Source organism: Molossus molossus, unplaced genomic scaffold (genome assembly GCF_014108415.1).
Source record: "Molossus molossus isolate mMolMol1 unplaced genomic scaffold, mMolMol1.p scaffold_m16_p_20, whole genome shotgun sequence".
Classification (NCBI taxonomy): domain Eukaryota; kingdom Metazoa; phylum Chordata; class Mammalia; order Chiroptera; family Molossidae; genus Molossus; species Molossus molossus.
The window spans coordinates 29,367,453-29,394,878 of NW_023425356.1; the positions used below are offsets into that span (position 1 = coordinate 29,367,453).

At 40.0% G+C, this 27,426-nt stretch overlaps 1 protein-coding gene and 1 pseudogene across 3 annotated transcripts; both read right to left on the reverse strand.

Annotated features, from left to right (window-relative positions):
* Positions 1-27,426, reverse strand: CD48 (CD48 molecule). Of its 3 annotated transcripts, none has more exons than XM_036273026.1 (4): positions 27,212-27,426; positions 12,643-12,948; positions 8,762-9,028; positions 1-345 (listed from the first exon to the last, which is right to left on the reverse strand). In XM_036273026.1, the coding sequence occupies exons 1-4, from the start codon at positions 27,291-27,293 to the stop codon at positions 266-268; spliced, it is 735 nt and encodes a 244-aa protein (XP_036128919.1). In that variant the 5' UTR covers positions 27,294-27,426; the 3' UTR covers positions 1-265. The 3 variants fall into 3 exon arrangements, with proteins under 3 accessions (XP_036128919.1, XP_036128921.1, XP_036128920.1); XM_036273028.1 differs by lacking the exon at positions 27,212-27,426 and adding an exon at positions 26,977-27,188; XM_036273027.1 differs by lacking the exon at positions 27,212-27,426 and adding an exon at positions 14,272-14,607.
* On the reverse strand, positions 15,745-16,103 carry LOC118637599 (annotated as a pseudogene).

A 27,426-nucleotide genomic window follows, 5' to 3' on the forward strand; every position in this document is an offset into this window, starting at 1 on the left:
TTGTTATGTTCAGCACCCTAAATCAAGTCTCCTTCCATCACCATTTATCCCTCATTTATCTCCCCCAACCCCTTCTTTTTCTCTGGTGATCACCATACTATAGTCATGATCTTTTAAAAGTTAATCTGCAAATCTTTATAGATGTTGTAACACACTTTCTCCATCCCATAGAGGCAGAGCTTCTGTCTAGATTAAGAGCATGGTTGTTGATGAAGGCAAGATCCTGCGGTCTTCAAGTTTCACCTTTCAGTTGGCAGAGTCTGTCTCAGATCCATAGGAGACCAACAATGGTTGGTATCATGACCACTAGGAACTCTGCAGTCCAAGCTACTCCAGAGGATTGGGCTGAAAGGACAAGAGAATGCCAAACATTTAGTTGTCTTGATTACTGCATTGACAAGGGATGGGGTTGTGTCATGGGAGCAGGACATGGAGTGTTTCTTCCCTGAATCTAGTCCCAGTGTGCCTGAGACATCCTCATCCCAGTCTGACTCAATATCCCCAGATGTAAAGTCTAAAGAGTGCAGAAACCTATTAACTATCACTGCCTCAGCTGAGTCCTTTGCTCACGTCACCCCCTCCAACAGACAGCACTGAGGTAGGACCCAGCTCCAGGTGTAAACGGATGGCCATATAATGCTATGCAAAGCTGATCTTAGGGAAGGAAGGACTACTTCTTCCTGTTTCTCCACCCCATTAACCATCTGCACCAACAAGAAGGAATAGAGAGGGAAAGGACAGACAGGGAGGGAAGGGAGTAAACACAGAGTAAGAGAGGAGAAGAGAGGGGGAGGAGAAGAAGAAAGTACAAAATAACAAGAAAAAGAAAATGAGTGATAAAATAGGGAAGGGAGATTAGGGATATTTTTCTAGGATAATTTGGGTGGCTAAAAAGTGACAAGACAGGTTTAGCCCTTCAAAAAAATGTATGTATTATTTTTTTTCATTCAGTTGTTCTTTTATTTATTTTTATTTTATTATTTTTTTATTATTTTATTTTATTTTATTTTTGTTACAGATGTTTCTCCTTTTTTTCCCCATTGACACCCTCCTCCACACCCTCCCCACCCCATCCCTGGCTTTGTTGTCCATGTCCATTGGTTATGTGTACATGCATATAAGTTTTGTGGTTCATCTCTTCCCTCCCCCCACTACCCCCTCTTCTGAGGGATGTCAGTCTGTACCCTACTTCCATGTCTCTGGGTCTACCCTATTCCTCAGACTGTTATGTTCATTATATTCCACAAATAAGTGAGATCATGTGGTATTTGTCTTTTTCTGCTTGGCTTGTTTCGCTTAGGATAATACTTTTCAGGTCCCTCCATGTCATTTCAAAGAATACAAGATCTTTCTTTCTTACAGCTGCATAGTACTCCATTGTATATATGTACCACAGCTTTTGTTATTCATTTGTCTACTGATGGACACTTGGGCTGTTTCCAGATCTTAGCTATTGTAAATAGGGCTGCTATGAACATGGGAATACATATATTCTTTCTGATTGGTGTTTCAGACTTCTTAGGATATATTCCTAAAAGTGGGATCACTGAGTCAAATGGCAGTTCAATTTTTAATTTTTTGAGGTAACACCATATTGTTTTCCATAGCGGCTGCACCAGTCTGCATTCCCACCAGCAGTGTACTAGAGTCCCCTTTTCTCCACACCCTCGCCAACACTTGTTGTTTGATGATTTGTTGATGGAGGCCATTCTGACAGTTGTGAGGTGATATCTCATTGTTGTTTTACTTTGCATCTCTCTGATGATTAGTGATGTTGAGCATTTCTTCACATGTCTCTTGACCATTTGTATGTCCTGTTTGGAGAGGTGTCTATTCAGCTCCTCTGCCCATTTTTTAACTGGGTTCTTTGTCTTCCTTTTGTTGAGTTGTATGAGGACTCTATATATTTTGGAAATTAATCCCTTATCTGATACATCATTGGCAAAGATGTTCTCCCATATAGGGTTACCTTTCCATTTTGATGGTTGTTTCCCTTGCTGTGCAGGAGCTTTTTATTTTGATGTAGTCCCACGTATTCATTTTCTCCTTTGTTTCTGTTGCCTTAGGTGATGTATCAGTGAAAATTCTGCTGCGTATGATGTCCGAAATTTTGCCGCCTAATTTTCTTCTAAAATTTTTATGGATTCACAGATCACATTTAAGTCTTTTATTCATTTTGAGTTTATTTTTGTGTATGGTGTAAGTTGATGGACTAGTTTCATTTTATTGCATGTAGTTGTCCAATTTTCCCAACACCATTTATTAAAGAGGCTGTCTTTACTCCACTGTATGCTCTTGCCTCTTTTGTCAAATATTAATTGAGCATAATGTCTTGGGTCCATTTCTGAGTTCTCTGTTCTGTTCCACTGGTCTATATGCCTGTTCTTGTGCCAGTACCAGGCTGTTTTGATTACAGTAGCTTTATAGTATAACCTGATATCTGGTATTGTGATCCCACCTACTTTGTCCTTCCTTTTTTTTTTTTTATCTTCACCCGAGGATATTATTTCATTTTTTGTTCAGATAGAGTGGGAGGGAGAGAGAGGAAGAGAGAGAGAGAGGGAGAGAGAGAGAGAAACATCAATGTGAAAGGAACACATCGAGTGGCTGCCTCCCGCATGACCCAACCAGGGCCAGGGCAAACTGCAACCAAGGTACATGCCCTTAGCGGGAACTGAACATGGGTCTCTCTGGACTGCAGGCCAATGCTCAAACCGCTGAGCCAAATCAGCCAGGGCTGTCCTTCCTTTTCAACATTGCTGTGGCTATTCGGGGTCTTTTTTGGTTCCATATAAACTTTTGAAATATTTGTTCTAGTTCTGTGAAATATGTTGTTAGATTTTGATGGGGATTGCATTGAATCTGTAGATTGCTTTTGGTAGTATGGACATTTTAATGATGTTAATTCTTCCAACTCATAAACAAGGTATGTGCTTCCACTTTTTTATATTTTCCTCTATTTCTTTTTTCAATGACCTGTAGTTTTCGGCAAATAGGTTCTTTACGTCTTTGGTTAAGTTTATTCCTAGGTATCTTAGTTTTTCTGCTGTGATGGTAAATCGGATTGTTTTTTCAGTTTCTCTTACTGTGAGTTCATTATTAGTGTATAAGAATGCCACCGATTTCTTGATGTTTATTTTGTATCCTGCTACTTTGCCAAATTCATTTATTAAGTCTAATAGATTTTTGATGGAGTCTTTAGGGTTTTCTATGTATAATATCATGTAATCCGGAAAAAATGACAGTTTCACTTTCTCCTTTCCAATTTCACTTTCTCCTTTCCAATTTGGATCCCTTTTATTTTTACTTCATGTTTGATTGCTGTGGCTAAGACGTCCAGTACTATGTTAAATAAGAGTAGTGAAAGTGGGCATCCCTGTCTTGTTCCTGTTCTTAAGGGAAATGCTTTTAGTTTCTGCCCATTGAGTATGATGTTGGCTGTAGGTCTTTCATATATGGCCTTTATTATGTTGTGATATGATCCCTCTATTCCCACATTGCTGAGCATTTTTATCAGAAACGGATGCTGGATTTTGTCGAAGGCTTTTTCGGCATCTATTGATATGATCATGTGGTTTTTCTTCCTCATTTTATTTATGTGATATATCACATTTATTGATTTAAAAATATTGTACCAGCCTTGCATCCCTGGGATGAATCCCACGTGGTCATGGAGAATAAACTTTTTGATGTATTGCTGGATTCAATTTGCTAGTATTTTGTTCAGGATTTTGGCATCTATGTTCATCAGGGATATTGGCCTATAGTTTTCTGTCTTTGTAGTGTCTTTTTCTGGTTTTGGAATTAGAATTATGCTGACCTCATAGAATGAGTTTGGAAGTCTTCCTTCTTCTTGAATTTTTAAAAATAGTCTGAGGGAAATAGGTATTAGTTCTTCTTTGCATGTGCAGTAAAATTCCCCTGTGAAGCCATCCGGGCCTGGGCTTTTGTTTGCTGGGAGAGTCTTGATTACATCTTCAATTTCTTTTTTGTTATTGGTCTGTTCAAGTTTTCTATCTCCTCCTGGTTCAGTTTTGGGAGACTATGTGTTTCTCGAAATTTGTCCATTTTACTTAGATTGTTGAATTTGTTGCCATATAATTTTTGATAGTAGTTGTTAAGGATGTTTTGTATTTCTGTGGTGTCAGTTGTTACTTCTCCTCTTTCATTTCTGATTTTGTGTATGTGGGTTCTCTCTCTTTGTTTCTTGATGAGTCTAGCTAAGGGTCCATCAATCTTGTTTATCTTTTCAAAAAACCAGCTCTTTGTTTCCTTGATCCTTTGAATTTTTTTTTTTTTTTTTGGTGTCTATGTTATTTATTTCTGCTTTGATCTTTACTATTTCCTTCTTTCTACTTGCTCTGGGGGTTTCTCTTTGTTTGCTTTCTAGTTCTTTAAGTTGTGAGGTTAGATAGTCTATTAGAAATTTTTCTTGTTTCTTCAGGTAGGCCTGTAGTGCTATGAACTTCCCTCTCAGAACCGCTTTTGCTGCATCCCATAGATTTTGTGTTGTTGTGTGTTCATTTTCATTGGTTTCCAAGAAGTTTTCAATTTCTTCCTTGATCTCCTCAGTAACCCATTTCTTGTTTAATAACATGCTACTTACCCTCCATGTGTTCTAATGCCTTTGCAGGTTTTTTATTTCAATTGATTTCTAGTTTCATGCCATTGTGATCTGAGAAGATTCTTGATATGACTTCAATCTTCTTGAACTTGTAGAGACTTAGTTTGTGCCCTAACATGTGGTCTATCTTTGAGAATGTCCCATGTGCACTTGAAAAGAATGTGAATTCTGCAGTTTTGGAGTGTAATTCTCTGTAAATATCTATGAAATCCATTTTGTCTAGTGCTTCATTTAGAGTCTCTATTTCCTTGCTAATTTTTTGTCTAGAGGATCTATCCAATGATGTCAGTGGGGTGTTGAAGACCCCTGCTATGATTATGTTGCTGTCAATTTCTCCTTTGAAGTCCTCCAGAAGATTTTTAATATATGTTGGTACTCCTATATTGGGTGCATATATGTTTATCAAGGTTATATCTTCCTGTTGGATAGATTCTTTCAATATTATGTAGTGATCTTCTTTGTCTCTAGTTATGGCCCTTATTTTGAAATCTGTTTTATCAGATATGAGTACTGCTATCCCAGCTTTTTTTTCCTTTCCATTTGCTTGGAAAAGTTTTTTCCATCCCTTCACTTTCAAACTATGTGAGTCTTTTATTGTGAGGTGGGTCTTTTGTAAACAACATATAGATGAGTCATGCTTTCTTATCCAATCAGCTACTCTATGTCTTTTTTTTTTTATCCTCACCCGAGGACATTTTTCCACTTTTTGTTCAGGTAGAGTGGGAGGGAGAGAGAGGAACAGAGAGAGAGAGAGAGAGAGAAACATCGATGTGAAAGGAACACATTGAGTGGCTGCCACCCGCACAACCGACCATGGCTGGGGACAAACCGCAACCGAGGTACGTGCCCTTAGCGGGAACCGAACCCAGGTCTCTCAGGACCGCAGGCCGACGCTCTAACTGCTGAGCCAAACCGGCCAGGGCTCTATGTCTTTTTATTGGAGTATTCAATCCATTTACATTTAAGGTGATTATTGATATATACTTATTTATTGCCATTTTTGTTCTTTGGTGCTAATGTATTCCCTTTGCCTTTTTTTTTTTTGGTCTGGAAAGCTCTTTATTTGACCTTCTATTCTGAATGATAGCCTTGCTGGGTAGAATAATCTTGGATTCAGATCCTTGTTTTTTATTACTTTGATTACTTCATGCCACTCCCTTCTGGCCTGTAGTGTTTCTGTTGAGAAGTCAGCTGAGAGCCTTATGGGGGTTCCTTTGTAGGTAACCTGTTGCTTATTTCTTGCTGCCTTTAGGATTCTCTCTTTGTCTTTAATTTTTGGCATTTTAATGACTATGGGTTTTGGTGTGGGCCTGTTTGGGTTCTTCTTACTTGGGGCTCTCTGTGCTTCTTGAACCTGAATGCCTTCTTCCTTCACCAAATTAGAGAAGTTTTTTTGTCACTATTTCTTTAAATATATTCTCTAATCCTTGCTCATTTTATTCTTCTTTGGGGACTCCTATGATGCAAATGTTATTATGTTTCCAGTTGTCCCACAGTTCTCTTAAGCTGTCTTCCTGTTTTAAAATTTTTTTTTCCTTTGGTTTTCTGATTGGTTGATTTTTTGTACTCTGTCTTCTAATTCATTGATCCGGTCCTCAGCTTCCTCTTCTCTGCTATTTAGACCTTCCAATGTGTTCTTATTTCTGATATGTCATTCTTCATTTCTTCTTGGTGGTTTTTAATTTCCAGTTGGTTGATTTTCAACATTTCTATGTTTTTACTCATGGTGTTTATGTCCTTACTCATGCTGTTGAGCTCCCTCAAGATCATGGCTCTGAATTCTAGCTCTGTTAACTTGCTTAACTGCACCTCATTTATCTCATCTTTGGTAGAGGTCTCTTGTTCTTTTATTTGGCATTTGTTTCTTTGTTTCTCTATTTTAACTATCTCTATGGGCTTTGGAGCCTGCCAAATTTTCCCTGTGGGTGTTGGTGTTCTGCTGTTTGTGGCTCCTTCTACTAGGTTTAGATGAGCGTGGGATGACCCACGTTAAACATCACTGTCAAGTCTTACTTATCTGGGCAGAGTTGCAAGCCCAGAAATGGTTCAGTTATTCTCTAGTTTTTTTGCATGGAGGCTAGTAGTCATGGTTACTTGAAGAGTCTTGGGTTCTCAGTTGAATGAAAATCACCCTCAGGTGTTCAGCATAAGGAGATTTCCCAAGGGTGGAGCAGATGGTGGTTGTTAATGAGCCTCAATTTGCATTTCAATGGCCACCCAGTGGGGTTGAATCTCCAAGGGATGGGCTGCTGCCTCTCTCCAGAGCCCTGGTAAGGAGTAAGATGACCACCATCTTGTGTGGCCGCAACTCAACAAGAGCTCTGAGCACCCTCCTAAGCCTGAGTGTCCCCACACAGTTCCAGTCCAGTCTGCCCTCCCTCTGCCAGAGCCCAAGGTGAGTGGCTGTGGCTATTTTAGCGCTTTGTACCAGCTTTCTGAGCTGTGGAGTTGCTTGGGAGTTTAACTCAAGGGCGCTGCTCACAGCTAAGACCCCTGCTGTCAATGGGCTCCCAGCCCCCCTCTCACACCTCTGCAATCCTACCAGGATTGAATTAGTGTCCCTGGTTATATGGTCTTCGCAAGCTGCTTTTCTGTTGCCTTTTCCCTGACAATTTGTCTTTATTTTAGTTGTAATTCCAGTTTGGTCCTGGGAGATGGTCTGTGTAGCTTCCATTCACACTGACGCCATTTTGGAATCTCAAATGTATGTATTATTGTTTTCATGCTCTATGCAAATGAGCAGTCACCCTCATTTTATAAAGAACAGAAACTGTGTGTTTTCCTTTTTCTAGATCTCAGGATATGGTGTTAATATAAAGGTGGTGCTGAAACTGCCCAGTCAACTTGTGGTCTCAATATCAGACACCAAATTTCATATTGAGTCTGAGATGACAGAAAAGCAGTGAATATGAGGAGACTAGAAGAGACATGACCAATTAGTTGGGAAGAATAGAGAAGAGCATACAGTTTGCATAGTCCACCTGTAGCAACAGAGATAAAGAAATCAGTACAGGTTGGAGAGTAGAGTGGTTCCAAGAAGACCATGAAAGAGCAATGTCCTTGGGGGCCATGGTCCCTGATGACTGGGCATGACAGGGATCTCAGGTAAATGTTGGCATCACAGGTATGAGTTATTCTAGAAAGATGCACACAAGGGCTCACATATATGATTTCAGGGATGTGGAGAGTAAGAGAGACTTGAATGTTGGTGATAGTGATCCCTGTTTATTAATGAGGCCCCCAAACACCTACTGCCTCTCAAATTGAAGGGACTGGGCCTAATTTAGTTACCATTCACTGAAGATTGGTCAGACACTATGCTAGATTATTTTTATTGTCTCATTCAATCCTTACAACAACATGAGATTAGAACTAATATTTTGTCTGTTATTTAAGAGGGAAATGACTTAGAGAAGTAAGTGCTTATCTAGTAAGTGACATTCCCAGAATTAATTCCAGGTGTCTGACTCCAAAACCTATGAACTTGATACCCGATCTTAGCTACTCCTCTATAAGATCTGTGTAGGCTTGATAGAGATCCAGGAATGATGCTCCACTAAGTGCGTAGATACTCCCAGGAGACAGAGGAATCTGAAACATAAAACCTAGAATTTCCCTGCCTAAATTCCTCAAGGAGCACACAGCTGGAGAGAGCAGAGAGTCTCTACCTTAGGTGAGAGACTGGTCATTACTGTTTACTACTCGTTCTCACTGATGATAATCTCTTTGGCCCTTCTTTTGTTGATTTAGGCTGTCTATCAGAAACCCCTCAATGCACCTACTCAACAATGTGTGGCCTGCTTTCCTACTTGTACTTTTTCTCTCTGCTACCCTGATACCTCAGATTGTCCTACAATTACTCTGACCTGGGATTCTAGGACTGTTAGGGCAGGCGAGGAGAGGGGACATCCTGTGCATCTACCCTTTGAAGTAAGGACACTGATCTCCACAAAGGTGAGGTGGGTTCACTGGGGGTGTTAGCAGAGCCATGAGTAGAACCTGAGTCTCCCAGATGCCTTTGTGATTCTCCACCAAATTCTGTGCCAGAAGGCTGAATAGGATCCTCACACCTTTCTTCATTCAAGAGAAAACTAGTGACCTTAAACCTACCTCAGTTCCCTTGGGAATATTTCTTACCCAGTTGACAGGCTGAAGTGAAGGAGATGGTATCATTGTTGTCACTCACAGGATTTCTGACTTGACACGTGTAAAACTTGGAGTAGTTTTCTGGCATAACAGTGATTTCAAGTGCATTACGCTGGAGATTTTCTGGAAGGAGTCCTGAGTCCCCATACCAGGTGCAGTTGACAGGCTGATCCAGGATTACACATAAAAGGATCAGATGACAGCTATTGTTCACTTTCTGTATCTTCTTAATTTTTATGACAGGCTTAGGTACAGGATCTGAAGATGAGGAGAATATTATAAGATGAGACAATGGATTTATGCATTTATGAGGCATTCATTTTATGAGGGTTTGGTCAACAATGTACAAAGGAAGCTATGAGGTACACATACTGTGGGAATTGGAGTCATGAAGAAGAAGATCCTATAGAGGGAACCAGTCAGCAACTTTGCCCTCTGGGAGGATTTCAGACTGGAAGACCTTCTCCTCGAAGTGAAGCTAAGCAGGATTCAAGATGAGGAGTCATGCACCCATAAACAAAATGGGTTTATGACTGTCTGTGGGCCAGACAGAACAGCAGAGTGTTGGCAGAGAGATCTGCTAGGGTCAGAGTTGGTATCCCAGCTCTTTGAACTGCTTAGGGCTCCTTCTCTAGCAATGGCCCTCAATTGGCACCTTGGCCTGTTGTCTTTCAAAGACTTTTGAACTCATATTCAGCAAGATTCCTGGGATAAGAGATACTGCCCTGCACATGGCAAAGCCCCTTTTTGAACTCTGACAGAGCTACATGAAGTTCTTCATGTAATCCCTGTACCTGTCAGCAGTGACCAACAGCCTTGTTTCTGTTAACTTTGGTATTTCAGTGTCTAGTACAGTGCCTGTCACATAGTAGGTATTCAGTAAGTATCTGATGAACAGATAGATGGATGAATGAATGGATGGATGATGGATGGATGGATGGATGGATGGATGGATGGAGCAGTTATGAGATAGAAAGGACAAAACACTAGCTTTGGATTGAGACCAGCCAGGATCCTGGACAAGGTAATTTATACTTTGAATTTTCTTCTCATTTGTAAAATGGCATTGCCCATAGGAGGTGCTCTCTGCAGACTGTAAGTGTTATATGCATGCTGAAGGTCACATCATTACCACTGCTGCTGTCCTGCTACCAGACAAGAAAAGGTAATCCCAACATCTGCTCCTTCCTTTGCTAGGGTCACTTTACTTGAAATCCTCTGAGGTCTTTTCATTCTAGTCAAGGGTAAACCATCTGCAAAATCAGTGAAGCTCAGATGTCACAGGATTAAAATATGGCAGAGAATTGAGCAGATCAGAGCTTGCCTCTGGCTTGTGTGTGCAGGGGCAAAGGGAGCTCTATCAAGCTGGTGTCCTGAACACTAGACTTCATCTTCTCTGTGAAATTTTCTCTGGTTGCTCAACTCACCCTGCATGTTTTAACTGAGCAAATTTCATACTATTTTTTCCCACCATTTTCTGTGAGATACCACCTCCCATCTGTCAGAAAAGCTATAATAAAAAATCAACAATATAGGCATGGGGATGTAAAGTACAGCATAGGGAATATAGTTAACAATACTGTAATAACTATCTATGGTGCCAGGTTGGCACTTGAATAATCGGAGGGAACACCTAGTAACCTATATGAATAGCAATCTGCTGTGCTGTGCTCTATACCTGAAACTAATTAATTTAAAAAGTGTTGAGTGCTAACAGTAACCAAAAACAAACAAACAAAACCTGAAAGTGGCCCTGGCTGGTGTGGCTCAGTTGGTTGAGTGTCACCCTGTTCACCAAAAGTTTGCTGGTTCAATTCTCCATGGAGGCACATACCCAGGTTGTTGGCTCAATCCCCAGTAGGGGGTGTGCAGGAGGCAGTCAATGTTTCTCTCTTTCTAAAGAAAAAAAAAAAAAAGTCAATTAAAAAATATTTAAAAAACTGAAAGTGAAAAAAACGTAGCAAAAAACAAGTTAAACTGCATGCTACATAAGATAGGTCATTTACACCCAGATAGTGCAGTTGGCAACCTGGAAAAAGTGAAACCCAATGAGCAGTTTTCCTAGGGACCAAATAAATAAAATTGTATTGGCCCAAAATGGAGTGGGAGAGAGCTTAAGAGTAGCAGGTCTGCAACTGGTTCCCCCAACCAACACTTTTGCCTATCATCACAACCCATTGCTTGGGACAATTCTCAGAACCCTATCTCATGAGTGGGTTATGAAGAAAAGGAATGTGGAAAAACTCTGCCTTACCTGAGATGCCCTCCCACAGGATGTAGTGGTTTGTGGGTTGGGTCCCTCAATCTGGTCTCATACTTAATCTTTTTTTCACTCTGGCACCAGAAATATTATTTTTACATATCCTTCCTTTTCTTAATTAATTAATTAATTAATTAATTTTTGTTACAGATGTTTCTCCTTTTCACCCCTCCCTCTCCCTATCCACCCTGTCCCCAGCTTTGTTGTCCATGTCCATTGTTCATGCACACATGCATATAAGTTCTGTGGTTTATCTCTCCCCCACCCCCTCTTCTGAAGATTGTCAGTCTGTATCCCACTTCCACCTCTCTGGGACTACCCCATTCCTCAGACTGTTATGTTCATTATATTCCACAAATAAGTGAGATCATATGGTACTTGTCTTTCTCTGTTTGGCTTGTTTCGCTTAGGATAATACTTTCCAGGTCCCTCCATGTCGTCTCAAAAGATAAAAGATCTTTCTTACTTACAGCTGCATCGCAGGAGTTAGGAGGTTTTAAAAGGTCCTAGAGTAGGCACTCTACTTAGTGCAGTTAGTTGGATGCCTTAAAGGTGAACTTACTGTCTCATTCCCCTTCAGGCTCCAGAAGCTCTCCCTGTGCAGCTTACTCTGCAAACTGCTGGTTTGACACAGAGCCTATGGTAGTTGGCTGCTCCCGCAGCCCTGGGCCTCTCAGGCAAATCCAGAGGCAAAGGGGTGGCTTGTGGAAGAGGCTGCTACACCTTCTCCAGCACAACCAGTTTTTCTCTCTTGAGAATTTAAACTGAAAGGTACAAAAGTCTATTCCCTCAGAGATAAGTCATGTAAATGGCAGGAATCTATAGGTATAGCCCACAGGTTCCTGTGCCTATGGACTCTGGATTGGCCCTTGTTCTCCGTTTTCCTCCCCTCATCCCTTTTTGAATCTTCTAAAGTCCTTCAATTGCTTAAAATAATCCTAGTTTCTTAAACTAATTCTCCTTTTTTTTTTGCTAATGGTACATCGAATTGGTTTCTGCTACTTGCCATCCAAAGAAACTTACCTAATATGGACACAGCAATGTTACAAATTTTCCTCCAAGGTCACGTAGCTAGTAAGTGACCAGAGTTTTTAACCCTTGACTATCTGATTCCAAGTATAATGTCCTAGTTCTTATTCTATGTATACTGGTTAGTCTGGAGCTATGGGTAGAAGTTTTTGTCCCATACATTCTGAAAAATTAAAAATCCTCCTTAACATTCTGCTCCATCCTTTACTTCTTCTATCTTTCTCCTTAAGTCTGATAAAGTCTTTGTTTAAACATATTATTAAGAGGAGCTCAGAACTAGTCTGGGTTGGTCACAGGAGAACATGAAGAGAATAGAGAGGAAACCATCTTTATTGTTTTTCTTCTCTTCAAATCTTAGATTCACTAACATCAGAAGAGGTGTTAAATGTCCCAAGTTTATCAATTTGGTTTCTGCTGGCCCAGGCTCACAGAAGTAGAATTGGCTCTAGGAAAAATGAATTAAGCCTGTCCTGAGGTTTGTCTCTCCTCCTCCCAGAAGAGCCCCCATAATCATCAGGAAGTCCCCCACCGGTCCATCCAGGGGCCTAGAATGGGAACTTGTCCTTGGGTTTCCCAAACTCACCAAACACTTTCAGTGGGATGGTCCATGTATCTTCCAGTCCATCCTTCAACACCTTCAGGATGTAGGTGCTGCTGTCATTTTTATGGACATTATAGATGTAGAGCACGCCATCTTGATGATCAAACGTGACCCTGTTCTTAAATTTAGTTTTGAAGTAGTAAAGACTAGAGTTGTTGGACTCCCATTCCAAAATTTTCTGGTTCCTCGTGTAAAACCAGGTGAAACGTTGAGGGTTATCAGGCAGATCGGAGATTTTGAGACTCACGTTGCTGCCAGAGACTGCAAATACCATCTTTTCTGAATGACCTGTCAATGAAATATAGAGTGAGACCCATCTTAGAGATGGTAGAGATGGCAGAGATGCCCTGAGGTTCAGGCTTTGGCCTGGGAAGGTGGGTCAGGGAAGAAGAAAGGAATTTCTGCTTGCTGCCATGAATATGGTCTTTATCAGAGGGTCTGGACCCCTGATCAGGAATTCAACGAAAGTTGGAGATTGAGAAATGGGCTTGGGGACAGAGAATGTTGCTTACAATCCATCTAGCTCCACCTCAAATGATAAAGAAAAAGAACACTGGGGCTGGCCCAGTAGATTTTCAAACAAAGTAATGACAAGCCATTTCTTCTCTGGATTTGCATTCCCTAATGGTTCAATTAATTTCCCAGCAGTAGGTGGAGAGTGGAGGAAAAACAAAAGTGAATGGGAGACAGAGCTATTCAGTGGCAAAGTATTATAAAAGGATGAAGGCATTTTATTAAAAAAATTTTTTTTGCTATTTTCTTGGCTTTAGTGATACTGGTAGTATTTGTAAGCTTTTTAAAACTTGTGATACATTGGGATTTCTTTTTTTATTCTGAGAAAATTATTTTTGTATTTATTTGTATATACACTTTCGTTCTTTCTTTCATGAAGGTACCCAAAATTGTATATAAGCCACAGCTCTAAAATATCAGGTTTGGTTAAGTTGGAGAAAGAAACAATGATAGCTACAAGATGCAAGGTGAAGAGGTCTGTTGACTCTTTTTATGGATAGGGAGAACTAAATTCTGTGTGTGTGTGTGTGTGTGTGTGTGTGTGTGTGTGTGTATGTATTGCATATACATTTATGTATTGCATAACAATTCTTCAGTCCATGATGGACTTCATATATAGCAGTGGTCCTATAAGATTATAACAAAAAAAAATTCCTACTGACTATTGACATCACAGACATTTTAATGGTAGTACAACCCATTACTCATGTGTTTGTGGTGATGCTGGTGTAAACAAATCTACTGCACTGCTAGTCATTTAAAAGTATAGCACATACAACTATGTACAATACATAATTCTTGATAATGATAAATGATAGTTACTGGTTTATGTACTTATTATATTATATTTTCATTGTTATTTTAGAGTGTACTCTCTTTACTTATAAAAAGTTTCCTGTAAAATGATACGCTGTGTTACACTTCCAGCAGCCTCGTGGCATGTCTCTTGATTACATCATATTCCCTTCTGCTTAATTTAATCTTATGTTGTTTTATAAATTTAGTGTAACCTAAGTGTACAGTGTTTGTAAAGTCTACAATAGTGTACAGCAATGTCCTAGGCCTTTACACTCACTCACAACTCACTCGCTGACTTACCCAGAGCAACTTGCAGTCCTGTAAGCTTCATTCGTGGTAAGTGCCCTCTACAGGTGTAACATTTTTTTATCTTTTATACCATATTGTTATTCTGCCTTTTCTACATTTAGATATGTTTCAGTACAGGAACATGCTGTACAAGTGTGTAGCCTCGGAACAATGGGCTCTACCATCTAGGTTTGTATAAGTTTACTCCGTGATGTTTGCACAATGAGGAAATTGCCTAATGACACATTTCTCAACATGTTTTCACTGTTGTTACATAGCACATGACTGCATAGGCTGAGAAAGAGCAGCGGAAAAACCTTAACGGTAAAGGAAAGAGGGAATATAACCTATTTCACTCTGGTTTCATACACTATAATATAAAAACAGAATCATATTGTTCAACATTATATAATATACCTAGCTTTCATTTATTAATCCTTCTAACTATCCATCTATCCATTCAACAAACATTTATTAAACACCCTGTGCCTGAGGTATATACAGACACACTTAAGCATTCATTTACAGTGCTTCTGATTGGTCATTTTATACTTTATAATCTCTGTGACATAATCAATTCAGTCCAATACAGTATTTGGACAAATACTGTGTTCCTGGCACTGTGCTAAGCTCTTACATCAGCAATGCAGACAGAGTCTGTGGCTTCTTTGAGCATATAACATAGCTGGACATTCTCTATAGGATTTAAAATTATCATACATGTATTCTACACTTGTTCTCATTTTATTAATTGTTTCCATGTGGATTAATATAAGTGGTGACAATAGATAGCCTAGATCAGTGTTTATCAATGTTGGCACTATTGACTATTTGGTCAAGACAATTCTTTGATGTAGGGGGTTGTCCGTGTGCATTGTAGGATGTTTAGAAGCATCCCTGGCCTCTGCCCACTAGATGCCACTAGCATCAGGATTCTTAGGATATATTTTTAGAAGTGAAATTGTTGGGTCAAATGGCAGGTCCATGTTTAATTTTTTGAGGAAATTTCATACTATTTTCCATAGTGGCTGCACCAGTCTGCATTCCCACTAGCAGTGTACTAGGGTTCCCTTTTCTTCATATCCTCACCACACTTGTTTAGTGATTTATTGATGAAAGCCATTTTGTCAGGTGTGAGGTGATACTTCATTGCCATTTTAATTTGCATCTCTCTGACAATTACACTTTGTGACAGCAAGAGTGGACATGGATATTATTATGCTAAATGAAGTAAGCCAGGGATCCCACTTCTGAGAATATATCCTAGGAGTCCCAAAACATCAATCAGAAGAAATATATGCACCTCAGTGTTTACAGCAATGCTATTTACAATTGCTAAGATTTGGAAACAGTTCAAGTGCCCATAAGTAGATGAGTGGATAAAAAAATTGTGAAAAGAAAAGATTTCTTACCCTTGGGAAAACATGGATGAACTGTTTGGTTTTTGTTTTTGTTTTTTTTTTTTTGAAGTGAACATACCCTCAAGATTTTATTGTCACATAATAAAACAAAATATGACGTTTAGAACTGGATCATTTGGCCCTTACTCTTCTTATCTCCTTTCAGTTCAAAATGCTTGCATCTCTTAATAGCCAGCATTCTCTTAGATCTGCAGTAGGACTCAAGGCATTCAAGCCTCAGCACAATCTTCTTTGTAGTTTTAGCCTTTTGTGGAAAATCAGCTTAGTCTGCCCACCATAGCCACTCTGCTTCCTGTCATAACTCTGCTTTCCCTGCGCATACAGAGAATCCTTACCCTTGTTGTACTGTGTTACTTTGTGGGGTTGATGCTTGCCCCACTTTTTACAGAGAGTCCAGCATGTTTTAGAAACATTCACCCTGTTTTACATGAGTGCTGTCAGCACAGAAAGTGAACTGTGCTTTATAAAATATGATAATATGCTCAAAATGGGACAGTGGAGCCCTATCTTATGGCTGGGTCCTAAATAAATGAATAAAATATCACTATTATGACATAAAAAGCAGAACAACACTGGAGGAGATTCCCAAGAATTCTCAAAAGAAATAATGGAGAGTGGAGATATATCCCCAGCAACAGAGGCTGGGGTGAAGACTTCCATCCTCAGGCAACAGAAGCACAGACCAGCAACTGAGACCCATCCCCAAAAACTACACCAAAAGCTGAGCAGGAGTTGAGCCCCACAGGGCAGCAGCACTCCCCAGCCGCCACTGGCGGGACCTGGGGCTCCACAGAGGCCTGTGCAATCCAGCAGCTCGCAAGAGCAATGAAAAACGGGAGCCAGAGACAGACTGGTGTGATCCACCTACCTGCCCGCAGGACCTGCAGGGTGTAGGGGCACCAGAGAGGCCTGTGTGACCCAGCAGGGACTGTGCAATCTAGTTACCCTCAGGACCTGCTGGGTGCTGCAGCACCAGAGAGGCCTGTGCGACCCAGCAGCTCATAACATAGGCATAGAGCCTGGTCCCCAAAGGGACTGTGCGATCCAGTTACCCGCAGGACCTGCAGGGTGCAGGGGCACCAGAGAGGCCTGTGCAACATGGCTGCACACAAGATAGGCATAGAGGATGTGAAAATGGGGGCGGAGTGAATGGAAGCTACACAGACGATTTCCCAGGACCAAACAGGAATTACAACTAAAATAAAGACAAATCCTCAGAAAAAAGCAACAGAAAAGCAGCAGGACAGGATAATATTACCACGGACACTGTTAAGATCTGTGAAGGTGTGAGAGGGTGGCAGGCTGGGAGCCCAGGGACAGCAGCAGTCTTAGCTGTGAGCAGCGCCCTTGGGAAATAAAGACCAAGCCTGCTCCACAGTGCAGAGAGCAGGGACAGAGCCCCCAAATAGCCACAGCCACTCACCTGGGGGCTACAGCAGAGAGAGGGAAGACTGGGCTGGAACACTGTGAGGATAACCGGGATTTGAAGGGCACTCAGAGTTTTTGCTGAGTTGCGGCCACAAAGGACAGTGGCCATTGTGCTCCTTCCCAGAGCTGTGGGGAAAAATAGCAGCCCCCTGCCCCAGAGATTCAGCCTTTCCCAGGTGAGGCAAAGAAATGTAACTTGAGGCTCATTAACAACCACCACATATCCCACCCTCTGGAAATCCTCTTATGTAGAACACCAGGGCTCTGAGTAACTGAGTAACATTCCAAGGCCCTGAGTAACTGAGAATACTAGCTTCCAGGAAAAGCTACAGGATAACGAAACCTTTCCTGGGCTTGAAAATTTACCCAGGAAAGTAAGACTTGACAGTGGTTTTTAAAATGGGCCCACCCAGGTCCATCCAAATCCAGTAGAGGGAGCCACAAACAGCAGAACACCAACAGACACAGGAAAAATTTGGCAGGCTCCAAATCCTACTGAGATAGCCAAAACAATGAAACAAACAAACAAACAAACAAACAAACAAAACCAAAAATGAAAGAACAAGAGTACACTATTAAAGATGAGATAAATGAAATGCAGTTACGCAAATTATCAGAGGTAGAGTTCAGAGCCATGATCTTGAGAGAGCTCAACAGCATGAGTAAGGACATCAGCGCCATGAGTAAAGATACGGAAAAATTGAAAACCAAACAAGTGGAAATGAAGAATAATACAGCAGAAATAAAGAACACATTGGAAGGACTAACAAACAGAGTAGAAGAAGCTGAGGACCAGATCAGTAAATTAGAAGACAGGGTAGAAAAAAATCAACCAATCAGAAAAAAAAAAAAAAAGTAGAAAACAGGAAGATACCTTAAGAGAACTGTGGGACAACTGAAAACATAATAACATTTGCATCATGGGAGTTCCCGGAGAGGAAGAAAATGGGCAAGGGTTAGATAATATATTTAAAGAAATAGTGACAGAAAACTTTCCTAATTGGTGAAGGAAGAAGGCATTCAAGTGCAAGCAGCACAGAAAGCCCCAAGTAAGAAGAACACACACAGGCCCACACCAAGACACATAGTAATTCAAATGCCAAAAATTAAAGACAAAGAGAGAATCCTAAAGGCAGCAAGAGATAAGCAACAGGTTACCTACAAAGGAAACCCCACAAGGCTCTCAGCTGACTTCTAGACACAAACACTACAGTCCAGAAGGGAGTGGCATGAAGTAATCAAGGTCATGAAAAACAAGGTTCTGAATCCAAGACTACTCTATCCAGCAAGGCAATCATTCAAAACAGAAGGTCAAATAAAGAGCTTCCCAGACAAAAAAAGACTAAGGGAATAGATTAACACCAAACCAGCACTGCAAAATATGCTAAAAGGACTGCTGAAATTAGTAGAAGAAATAGGAAGAAAAATAGGACCACACTAAACAAAAATGGCAAGAAATAAGTACATATTAATTATCACTTTAAATGTGAATGGTTTGAATGCTCTGATAAAAAGACACAGAGTAGCTGACTGGATAAGAAAGCATGACTCACATATATGTTTTTTAACAAAAGACCCACCTCACAACAAAAGACTCACATAGGTTGAAAGTGAAGGGATACAAAAAAATTTTTCAAGCCAATGGAAAGAAAAAAAAGCTGGGGTAGCAATACTCATATCTGATGAAGTAGATTTCAAAATAAAGGCCATAACTAGAGACAAAGAAGACCACTACATAATATTGAAAGGATCTATCCAACAGGAAGAAATAACCTTGGTAAACATATATGCACCCAATATAAGAGCACCGACATATATTAAAAATCTTTTGGAGGACTTCAAAGGAGAAATCAACAGCAATACAAACATAGCAGGGGACTTCAACACCCTGCTGACATCACTGGATGCCCTAGATCAAATGGATTTAATAGATATCTACAGAGAATTACACCCCAAAACTGCAGAATTCACATTCTTCTCAAATGCACATGGGACATACTCAAAGATAGAGTACATGTTAGGGCACAAACTAAGTCTCTACAAGTTCAAGAAGATTGAAATCATATCAAGAATCTTCTCAGATCACAATGGCATGAAACTAGAAATCAATTGCAAGAAGAACATGCAAAGATATTTGAAAACATGGAGGCTAAATAGCATGATATTAAACAATGAATGGGTTACCATGGAGATCAAGGAAGAAATTATAAACTTTCTGGAAACCAATGAAAATGAATACACAACAACACAAAATCTATGGGATGCAGCGAAAGCAGTTCTGAGAGGGAAGTGCATAGCACTACAGGCCTACTTGAAGAAACAAGAAAATTTTTTTTTTTTTTATCCTCACCCGAGGACATTTTTCCATTTTTTGTTCATGTAGAGTGGGAGGGAGAGAGAGGAACAGAGAGAGAGAGAGAAACATCGATGTGAAAGAAACACATCGAGTGGCTGCCACCCACACGACTGACCAGAGCCGGGGACAAACTGCAACCAACGTACATGCCCTTAGCGGGAACCAAACCCGGGTCTCTCAGGACCGCAGGCCGACGCTCTAACCGCTGAGCAAAACCGGCCAGGGCGAAACAAGAAAAATTTCTAATAGACTATCATATCTCACATCGTAAAGTACTAGAAAGCAAACACAAAGAAAACCTCAGAGCAAGTAGAGAAAAGGAAATAGTAAAGATCAGAGCAGAAATAAATGACATGGAGATAAAAAAAAAAAAAAAATTCAAAGGATCAAGGAAACAAAGAGCTGGCTTTTCGACAAGATAAACAAGATTGATGGACCCTTGATTAGACTCACCAAGAAACAAAGAGAATCCAAATACACAAAATCAGAAATGAAAGAGGAGAAGTAACAACTCACACCACAGAAATACAAAAGATTGTTAACAAATATTATGAACAATTATATGGCAACAAATTCAACAATCTATGCAAAATGAACAAATTTCTAGAAATACATAGTCTCTCAAAACTGAACCGGGAAGAGATATAAAATTTGAATAGACCAATAACAACAAAAGAAATTTAAGATGTAATCAAGACTCTCCCAGCAAACAAAAGCCCAGGCCCGGGTGGCTTCACAGGGGAATTTTACCGAACATTCTAAGGAGAACTAACATCCATTCCCCTCAAACTATTTTTAAAAATTCAAAAAGAGGGAAGACTTCCAAACTCCTTTTATAATGCCAGCATAATTCTAATTCCAAAACCAGAAAAAGACACTACAAAGACAGAAATCTATAGGCCAATATCCCTGATGAACATACGTGTCAAAATCCTGAACAAAATACTAGCAAATCGAATCCAACAATACATCAAAAAAATTATTCACCATGACCAAGTGGGATTCATCCCAGGGATGCAAGGCTGGTACAATATTCACAAATCAATAAATGTGATACACCACATAAACAAAATGAAAGATAAAAATGATATGATCATATTAATAAACACTGAAAAAGCCTTCGACAAAATCCAGCACCCATTTCTGGTAAAAATGCTCAGCAAGCTGGGACTAGAGGGATCATATCATAATAAAGTCCATATATGAAAGACCTACAGCTACATCATGCTCAATGGGCAAAAACTAAAAGCATTTCCATTAAGAACAGGAACAACACAACAATGCCCACTTTTGCCACTCTTATTTAACATAGTACTGGAAATGTTAGCCACAGCAATCAGACAGGAAGAAAAAATAAAAGGGATCCAAATTGAAAAGGAGAAAGTGAAACTGTTATTATTTGCAGATGACATGATACTATACGTAGAAAACCCCAAAGACTCTATCAAAAATTTACTAGACTTACGAAAGACATTTGGCAAAGTAGCAGAATACAAAATTAACGTCAAGAAATCAATGGCATTTTTATACACCAATGATGAACTCACAGAAAGAGAAACTAAGAAAACAATTCCATTTACCATTGTGGCAGAAAAAATTAAGAACCTAAGAATATACATAACCAAAGAAATAGAGGACCTATTCACAGAAAACTACAGGTCATTGAAAAAAGAAATAGAGGAAAATATAAAAAAGTGGAAGCACATACCTTGTTCATGGATTGGAAGAATCAACATCATTAAAATGTCCATACTACCCAAAGCAATCTATAGATTCAGTGAAATCCCCATCAAAATACTAATGATATACTTCACAGAACTAGAACAAATACTTGAAAAGTTCATATGGAATGAAAAAAGACCTCAAATAGCCACAGCTTGAAAAAGAAGAACAAAGTTGGAGAGATCACATTATCAAATTTCAGGTTATACTACAAAGCCACTGTAATAAAAGCAGCCTGGTAATGGCACAAGAACAGGCAGATAGATCAATGGAACAGAATAGAGAACCCAGAAATGGATCCAAAACAATATACTCAATATTTGACAAAGGGGGCAAGAGCATACAGTGGAGTAAAGACAGCCTCTTTAATAAATGGTGTTGGGAAAATTGGACAGCTACATGCAAAAAAATGAAACTAGACCATCAACTTACACCATACACAAGAATAAACTCAAAATGTATAAAAGACTTAAATGTGACTCATGAATCCATAAAAATCCTAGAAGGAAATGTAGGCAACAAATTTCAGACATCATACACAGCAGAATTTTCACTGATACATCACCTAAGACAACAGAAACAAAGGAGAAAATGAACACATGGGACTACATCAAACTCAAAAGCTTCTGCACAGCAAAAGAAACCACCACCAAAATGGAAAGACAACCATTCTATGGGAGAGGATAATTGCCAACAATACATCAGGTAAGGGGTTAATTTCCAAAATATATAGAGTACTCATATAACTCAACAAAAAGAAAACAAAGAACCCAATTAAAAAATGGTCAGAGGAGCTGAATAGACACCTCTCCAAACAGGACATACAAATGGCCAAGAGACATAGGAAGAAATGCTCAACATCACTAATCATCAGAGAGATGCAAATTCAAACAACAATGAGGTATCACCTCACACCTGTCAGAATGACCGCCATCAACAAATCATCAAACAACAAGTGTTGGTGAGGGTGTGGAGAAAAGGGGACTTTAGTGCACTGCTGGTGGGAATGCAGACTGGTGCAGCCACTATGGAAAACAATATGGTCTTACCTGAAAAAATTAAAAATTACATTGCCATTTGACCCAGTGATCCCACTTCTAGGAATATACCATAAGAAGCCTGAAACACCAATCAGAAAGAATATATGTACCCCCATGTTCACAGCAGTACTATTTACAATAGCTAAGATCTGTAAACAGCCCTAGTATCCATTAGTAGACGAATGGATAAGAAAGCTGTCATGCATATACACGATGGAGTACTATGCAGCTGTAAGAAAAATCTCTTATCCTTTGAGACAACATGGAGAGTCCTGGAGAGTATTATCCTAAGGGAAACAAGCCAAGTAGAGAAAGACAAATATCACATGATCTCACTTATTTGTGGAATATAATGAATATAACAGTCTGAGGAACGGGGTAGTCCCAGAGAGGTGAAAGTGGGGTACAGACTGACAATCCCCTGAAGAGGGGGTGGCGGGAGAGAGTTAAACCACAGAACTTATATGCATGTTTGCATGAACAATGGACATGGACAACAAAGTTGGGGTCAGGGCGGGGAGGGTTGGGGAGAGGGTATCAGTGGGGGAAAACGGAGAAACCTCTGTAACAAAAATAAATGAAAGAAAGAAAGAAAGAAAGAAAGAAAGAAAGAAAGAAAGAAAGAAAGAAAGAAAGAAAGAAAGAAAGAAAGAAAGAAAGAAAGAAAGAAAGAAGTAGTGTAACCATGTTGGTCACATATGCACTCAAGTTTTCAGATATCTATAAATCAATACAAATCAGCTAAGGAAAACATTGAAGTGTAAACCCAACAGGCTCAGCTGGGCCAAGACACATGCAAAATAGCCAAAGAAAGAGTGAATTTTTTTTGTAGAATATCTAATGAATGAGTGGCCTGGAAAAGCAACAGAAACCTGAGGATAGAAACACCAGAAAGAATGGTTGACCATAAAAGAAGGAAATTAAGCTATTCTAGTTTTCTGAAAGAATTCTATAATCCATTCACAAAATAAAGAAGAAGGATAGATTTATTTTACTAGTAGAAATTGCAAAATTAATCCAGAGACATTGTAATACAATTTAGGGCATCAAGGTGGTAGTTTAGTCAGCTAACAATGAATTATCTAATAAACTTAGATAGATTGATTAATATTTTACTTATGTAAAGTATATTTATGTATTTTTCAATTTTTAAAGTAAATTGACAAAATCTTAATTTGCCTTCCTACCAATCCTTTATTTTAAAAAGTAGGGGAAACAACCTTAAGGAAAGCTACTCTTTTTATTTAATTCTAACAAGAAGAAGTAGTTGGGTACGGGTCTGGATGCTTAAGATAAAGTAACTGTGTTTACCTGTAGTTTACAATAGAAAAGAAAGCAGACATTTTCTGTGCTTACCCATGTTTTTTTGTTTGTAAAATAACAAAGTTAAAATAGGGAAAAAATCAGATCAAAGGAAGTCACAATTTTATACCGAAGAGTGTACTAAGGGAAAAAAAAAAAAAGAGCTTCTACAAAAGAAGTTCTAGTTATTCTAAAATCAAGTCACATGGTTTCTAGTAAAACTTTTAAGATGGAAAGAGGTGTATTTTAAAAATATTGATATGAAGGTACCTGGAGCTCTCTGATGTGATCAACTATTTACAAACCTCTACAAACTTTTTTAGGAAGTTATTTGGCAGTGAGCGACAAGATAAACTTAGTACCTGTTTCCTGAGATGAGAAGTCTAATGAAGTCAGTAAGTCAGAATACAAAGTGTCATGACCTAAACTGAAGGGATAGAAGGGGAGAATAAAGCTAAACTACTTTTGTAAGACATGTTAGTGTGAATGGGAAGGAGAATGGTTTGACATTATGTAAAGGGACATGAAAGGTAAAGAGAGTTTGGGGTTGTTAGTTTTTAGTTTTATTTAAAAAGGAAAAAGACCAGCCCTGGCCGCTTTGGCTCAGCGGAGATCAGAGAGGCCCGGGTTTGGTTCCCGCTAAGGGCATGTACCTCAGTTGCAGTTTGTCCCCGGCCCAGATTGGGGTCGTGTGGGTGGCAACCACTCGATGTGTCTCTCTCACGTCGATGTTTCTCTCTCTTTTCCTCCCTCTCTTTCTCCCTCTCTCCCTCCCACTCTATCTCAAGATAAAAAAAAAAAAATGCAATAATGTCCTCGGGTGAGAATAAAAAAAAAAAGAAGAAAAAGACCTAAGGGAAGGAGCCAGTGCAGGACAGGGAGACATGAGAGATATAGCTCCTTCCCTTAAGGAACTGCCTTTCCAGTGGATACAGACAATTACTAAAATAGCTTTACTGTTGGTGGTAAATGTTAGGAAAAGAAAACAAAAATGTGGAATGCTGAGGGGGCACATAAAAGGGAGCACGTGCTTAAATATGGGGGTCAGGAATGGCTTCCATGGAAAGTGTGTGTAGGAATCATTATAAGTAGAAATTAGGCCCTGGCCGGTTTGGCTCAGCGGTTAGAGCGTCGGCCTGCGGTACAGAGAGACCCGGGTTCGGTTCCCGCTAAGGGCGCGTACCTCGGTTGCAGTTTGTCCCCGGCCCTGGTTGGTCGTACGGGTGGCAGCCACTTGATGTGTCCCTTCACATCGATGTTTCTCTCTCTCTCTCTCTTCCTCTCTCTCCCTCTCGCTCTATCTGAACAAAAAATGGAAAAATGTCCTTGGGTGAGGATAAAAAATAAAAAATAAGTAGAAATTAGGCAGAGAAAGATGAAGGCTGGGAATAATGAGTGTTCCAGCCAGAGGAGAATGTAATAATATCAAGCACCTAGACAGGAAACAAAAGCAACATTCATTTGAGAAAGTAAAAGAAGCAAGATGAGGTGAGGGTAGTGTTCAAGGAAAAACCACAGGCCTCATGTGGTGTCACTGTGCTAAAAGTCCATGATACAAAACCTAGATCTAATATGTGAGCTAACTGCTGTTTCAGCCTCTCCCAGCAACATCATCTTAATCAACCAGTCTGGAATGTTCTGGTCAACACCAGTGAGGTCATCTGAATGGGAACCTGGGAGGGAAGTTTTCGCATAAAATATAGCCTCTCTTTTGTCGTGAAGGACCACAGTTTTGGGTTGCTACCTGAATCTGTGTCTCTTGGGTTGCAATCTTTTGTTCAAATAAATACTGTTTATTCTTCATTACAGCTTACAATTGTTCTTAGTTGACAGAGATTTATGCTCAGAGTTACTGCTGTACTCTCTCTCATTTGCCATGGTGGAAAGCTGCTGAGTATTCTATTGAGATGTTCCCCTGGGACCTCCCTTAAAAACTACACCCTTAAAACCCCCAGGACAGAGACCACAGCGCTTGCCCTTAGGAGCATGCCGCTGCCCTCCTCCCTTCGGGTATGTCACCTTTACCTTCCTCACTTCTAAGCTCCAAGGCTCTTCCTTTGCCTTTATAGCTTGTTTCTTAAATCCATTTCTTCTATAAATTACTTCTTCTGAAAGGGGTGGGACAGAATAATAGAACAGAGTAATAATCATAATGGCATACTAGCCATAGTTACAAGAAATGTTAATCATCCTTTATAATGCTAATTGTGGTTGCTTTGTTATGATTAAAGAAAAGCCCACTGTGATCGGGCTGGAAGGTGTGCACCTCAAGAGTTTACCTGGGGGATGCTGTCTGTTCTTCTAATCTGAGGACAAAGGGGACTACCTGACATCATGGAAAGATTAACCACCTGATTATCTGAACACTGGGCCTGTGACTGTGACTCATTGGTGACCAGCCCCTGCAGCCCCCAGCTCACTTCCTCTCCTTTGCCCAAAGCCTTTTACAATCCTCCCCAGCCCACATTCTTTTCCCCTTGCCAGTAACCATTTTACCAATTTGTCATTGTTTCTCTACCCTTTAAAAGCAGCTGGCAAGTGAGGAGGGCAGGCAGAGCAGATTGGATGACCCACTGCTCCCCCATACTGTCAGAAATATTGGATTAAACGCTCATATACCATTCAACATTGTCTCTGCTTAGTTGCCTCAAGTAGTGACAGGCAGTCCAGACCCATTCATTGTCTGGTTTAACTTCTGGTTCTCTGATTTTCCAAGTAAGTGTTTTCTTATAGTTTGAGTCTTAGCTCTGAATTCTTTCCTAGCCAGAACTCAAGTACCAAGGTTGCTGAACCCAGGTCCGGTGTGACCCCATCTATCTAACACTTGGTGCCATTCCCTCCCACCACAGTCAACAATGCCTCTTATTCAAAATGCAAAAAAACAAAAGAATATATGTGCCCCTATGTTCATAGCAGCACTATTTACAATAGCTAAGATCTGGAAACAGCCCACGTATCCATCAATAGATGAGTGGATTAAAAGGCTGTGGTCAATGTACACAATGGAGTACTATGCAGCTGTAAGAAAGAAAGATCTCATATCCTTTGAGATGACATGGAGGGACCTGGAGAGTATTATCATAAGCGAAAAAAGCCAATCAGAGAAAGACAAATGTCACACGGTCTCACTTATCTGTGGAATATAATGAGCAAAACAAGCAGAGGAACAAAATTAACCCAGAGACATAGAAGTGGGATGCAGACTGACAAACCTCAGAAGAGGTGGATATGGGGGGAGGAAAGAGATAAACCACAGAACTTACAAGCATGTGTAAACAAGGTCATAAACTGCTGGGGTTGGGGTGGGATTGGGAGGAGGGTGTCAATGGGGGGGAAAGGAGAAACATCTGTAACAAAAATAAATAAATAAATAACTTCATGAGAGGAAAAAAATGCTCAAAAACTACATCAAAGACCACAAACCAAGGGACTAAATATGATGGCTTACTTTCTCATCTCTTCATGGTCCTGTTTTTGCCATGTCCCAATGGGAAAAGAGATGAAATTTAATACTCCAAGGATAAGGAAAGCTCTCCGACCCTCCACCACCAGGCTACCAGAATAGAAGTACTGTGGCCTGTAACCCATACTCTACTTCCAGGGTTGAGACACATGCCATGTCCTCTTTTCCATCCAACCATACCTCTGTGCACAGTCATAGGCAGACCATCTATGGAAAATACCTTGAATGCTGGTCTCCAAGAAGCAATGAGGAAGCAGTAGGAGTTGTAGAGCCAGACACCACTTCAACCCTTTGGAGCACATGTTTCCCTCCAGAGCTTCCCAGGAATACTGCAGCCTGATAAGATTTCAGGCTATAGCGGTACCAGAGATCCTAATCCTCTTGAGTTCGTGGTCTGGGGGTTAGAGAAAAATACCGGATCTTTTCTCTCTTCCG

Excerpts from the sequence above, each read along its gene's own strand:
- CD48 (XM_036273026.1), bottom strand. The coding sequence starts at position 27,293 with ATGTGCTCCAAAGGGTTGAAGTGGTGTCTGGCTCTACAACTCCTACTG. Across the intron at positions 12,949-27,211 it reads CTTGGAGACCAGCATTCAAG|GTCATTCAGAAAAGATGGTA; the intron begins GTATTTTCCATA and ends TTTCATTGACAG. Across the intron at positions 9,029-12,642 it reads CATCCCACTGAAAGTGTTTG|ATCCTGTACCTAAGCCTGTC; the intron begins GTGAGTTTGGGA and ends CCTCATCTTCAG.